The 3,843-nt window shown below is 39.5% G+C and overlaps 1 protein-coding gene across 1 annotated transcript in view; it reads left to right on the top strand.

Moving 5' to 3' along the window:
* LOC116701999 (ladderlectin) overlaps positions 1-1,630 on the top strand; it is a 5,509-nt gene extending 3,879 nt beyond the window's left edge. Inside the window, exons 3-4 of the mRNA XM_032536063.1 lie at positions 89-213; positions 1,619-1,630. Coding sequence (XP_032391954.1) covers positions 89-213; positions 1,619-1,630 — 137 coding nt within the window. The remainder of the gene's footprint in view (positions 1-88; positions 214-1,618) is intronic.
* The last annotated feature ends 2,213 nt before the right edge of the window (positions 1,631-3,843 follow it).

Raw genomic sequence — 3,843 nt, 5'->3', positions numbered from 1 at the left:
GTTTTTTGATCTGTTTACGTAGATGGTATATTGATACATCTACTGTTTTATGATGCAGTAAAAGCACTTGACTTTTATCATATTGCAGTTCCCATAACCAGGCTGTTTAAGGTTGAACTGACGACTGACGGATCTGTGGACCTGAATGACCCGTCAGTGAAGGAAACTCTTCTGAACCAAGTCAGTGTTATTCCTCTTCTGGGTGATTTGAGAGTTAACCATCTTTTGGAAATTGATCTTAATACCTTAATTACAAAAATTTAGAAAAGTCCAACCTTTAAGTGCACCAAGTATACACTCCCCTATGTTAAATTCCCATAGAGTCAGGCAGATTTTTATTTTTAAAGGCCAGTTATTTCATGGATCAGGATACTATGCATCCTGATGAAGTTCCCTTGGCCTTTGGGATTAAAACAACGCCCCCCCCCCACCACCCTCACATCATCATCACATACCCTTCACCATACATAGAGATAGGCATGGTTTTCTTTCAGTGAGCTTAATAGCTGGTTTGATTTGCATTGAGAGATGATCTATGAAAAGTCCCCCATGCTTAACTCTAGACATGGTGAAGGTTAGGGATGTGGGGGGGGGGGGGGGGGGGCATTTTAATTCCAAAGACCAAGGGAACTTTATCAGGATACACAACATAAGTATAAGTATACACCCCCCTATTAACATAGGGGGGTGTATACTTAGGCCCCCTGTATTTTAAGGAAGAACATTTAATTTACAATGCATTATTCATTCACAAAGAAACCTGGTGTTCTTAAAAGGTTGAATTTTGCCAAAAACTTTGAATTAAGGCCTTAAGATCAATTTCCAAAAGATCTTTTTTAAATCAATTTTAGCATGGGTGTGTAAACTTATTCAAGCCACTGTGTTTATACACACAGCATATGGTTGTTAAAGTTGCGTGATTGTAGTAAATCTGTGAAAACCTTCAACGCTTGAAGTTCATATCTTCTTGGCTCGGGTCAACCATACAAAGTCTTATACCGCAACACTCATAGTGAGAATAAAACCAAACTGGTGTCAATAATACGTTTTGGTCTATCTTGCAGATGACGAAATATATGAGGGACCATGGGATAAATCAGCTGTTCCAACTGAGCTGGAGGAAGCAGCCGAATGGAAAAGCCTTCAATTTAAAGACAGGTTGAACCATACAAACCATACAGCTATGGCAACTTTTTAATAACAAGTAGACATAGAGAGATACCTATTAAATTAATTGAAATCGTCGTTTTTGTGTTAGTGTGTTTAAGTTGAGCTCTAATTACTGTTTGACCTGCTGTTGTCATATTCATACGCCTTGTGTCCTTCTTATTAACTCTTCTACAATGTAAATTGTCAAGTTACATTTTTGTCACATTTAACAGTCCTTAAGGTGCACGTGAATTAGCAGTAAAGGATACTGAGACGTTTTGCTCTGTCCTCTCTTAGTACATGTTGGAGGGTGATGGTCCATTTCTTTTAAAGACTGGACAATCACTGTAAATTACTGTGACACTAGTCAATCTGTGGTCCAGGGACCAGAAAAAAACAGTTCTGTACACAGACCGGTTACTCTTTATAACTGGCTTCTAAAACCAAAACATTTTTTTTTTTTTTCCAGGAAGAGGACTAGATAAATCTTTGGGCGTTTCTCAATCTGTGTTCTTCTATGGACTTGTGTCTTGTGTTCTTGTGAAACGTCATGTTGGGCCAAAGTACTGACCCATACACAATTAGCATTTGCCAAGACAGTTAAAATCCCCGGATGTGATCTCGACACGCCCGTTTTACACCGAGGATACATCGATGGTGACTTGTGTGAACTGGCCGGGCCGGCGTATCCCAGCATTCAATTCGGGTGTAAAGCGCTTATGTTTCCGGTACACATATTTTCACAATTTACGTCTATTATTAAATCAATAAATTCATTTTTAAGTGTTTTAGGACGAGAAATCAGCCTGTGAAGATTTTGAGTTAGGCAGTTCAACGAAAATTGATGGTGAATTAAAAAGCCTTCGGAGTTGGAAAGCTCCGCAACCCCGGCGGGCGAGGTTGCTAACGCCAGCCGGGAATGACTCTCGCGAGCCGGTCAGTCAGTCAGCTTACAGACCCCTCAGACCCCCCACATTTAGACAGACCACTCTGGTCCCACATTTAGACAGACCCCTGCAGCAAAAGGTCCCAATTGTAAGATATTTTTTAACAATTTTTACCCGCTTTGTTTATATATATCTGTCCTCCTCATCCTGGCTCTCCTCCCTCTCGGGCTCCTCTTCTGCTCTCGGTAAGACGGCAGTGACTAACTTTACCCAGTCCACTATAATTTTAATACCTATTTTAACGTTTCTGTTCTGCTTTCAATTAAAATTGAATCCTGAACAATGTTACAAGGATTTTTTTCCCGCCGTTGTCGTTATTTATAAAGTTATTGCCCCGTGATACTTAATAGCACTTTAAATGAAAACGGTAAGAGTCTGGAAGTGGTCGGATCAGAGTAAAGCTTCGTTAGAACGTGGGCTGTCTGGCGAGCCCAATGGGTGCATATGAACCTTGTGCTGCTGGGGTCTTTGAACGGGTGGAATGAGTGCTTCTTGTGCTGGGAAAATTCCATTCATCTGTTCAGGTAAGCATTTTTTTTAACCTCTATTTATCCATGTAAGTCGATTGAGAACATATTCTCGGTCACATTCACACAGATCCACATTCATACCTGGGCCTCCTTTATAATGCGTAGATCCTATTCTGAAAGATTTCGTGACCACAAAGTCAGAATTTTTGTACCAAACGCAACCTTTGATTCATAACACCATGCGGCGCACACCTGTACAGACTCTTCTTGTTACAAATACGACTCTTACCTTATGCGGTCGTGCACGAGTGTCACGCTCCTCCCATAGTTGTTCTAATAAGATCCATATCATTAATCATCAATGAATATTCAATTGCTTGTAAAGGAGCCCTAATGCCCAATTATGAAAGTGAAAAATGGGGAAAACACGATTCATGATTGTGAGATCGAGGTGCTCTTGCTAATCTTTGAGCAATGCCAATCCATGCCAAATCCCCCCCCCCCCCAAAAAAAAATAGGGATCAATAAAGAGTGATATTATATTAGATTTAAATTAAATATAAAATGAAATTCAATTTTTGAATTTTTTTATATAGTATAATTTTTAAATTTTAAATATTTTATTTGAATTTAATTTTGAATTTCTTAAAAAAAAATTTTAATATTAATTATTAAAAATGAATAATTAAACACACAAATTCAAAAAAAAAAAAAATCTTCCATGCTGTTGATTGGGTTGCATATACAGGCCATCTGAACTGTCGGGCTATTTATTTAACTGTCCCGATAGGTTAGGTCCAATAAACGGAGTGGATGGGAGTCATATTGGCCTAATCGGGGTAATTAAGTGGCAGGCTGTGTGCTCTGCATCCAGAGTGCTTTATCCATGTGATATTTGGGTTACTGTGACGAAGTGGGTTTGCTCACCACTTGTTCCCATACAGGTCATTAGTAGCACACAGTCATGTTTTTCCTTTGAGGCAAAAAGAGACTTGTTGCTGCCACTTTAATGTCAGTGCGGGGATTATGGCGATGTTATATACATGCATTCGTCAACTCAAAGCTTGAACTTCTGGATACTGTTATCACGGAGCTCTTGGGTTCATTACTAACTTTAGAGCCCTTACTCATCACTGTTCAATTGTATGATCGGGTTGGTGGCCTGCATTGTCCACCCGTAGACTTATCATTGGTACACTCTGATTTATAAGGCTGTGCTTGGTCTGCTTCCCCCATACCTTCAAACCTACATCATAAAGAAAGGTACAGGACGATAT

This window comes from Etheostoma spectabile, chromosome 14 (assembly GCF_008692095.1).
Source record: "Etheostoma spectabile isolate EspeVRDwgs_2016 chromosome 14, UIUC_Espe_1.0, whole genome shotgun sequence".
Taxonomy (NCBI): domain Eukaryota; kingdom Metazoa; phylum Chordata; class Actinopteri; order Perciformes; family Percidae; genus Etheostoma; species Etheostoma spectabile.
This window is presented reverse-complemented; position numbering and strand designations above follow the sequence as displayed.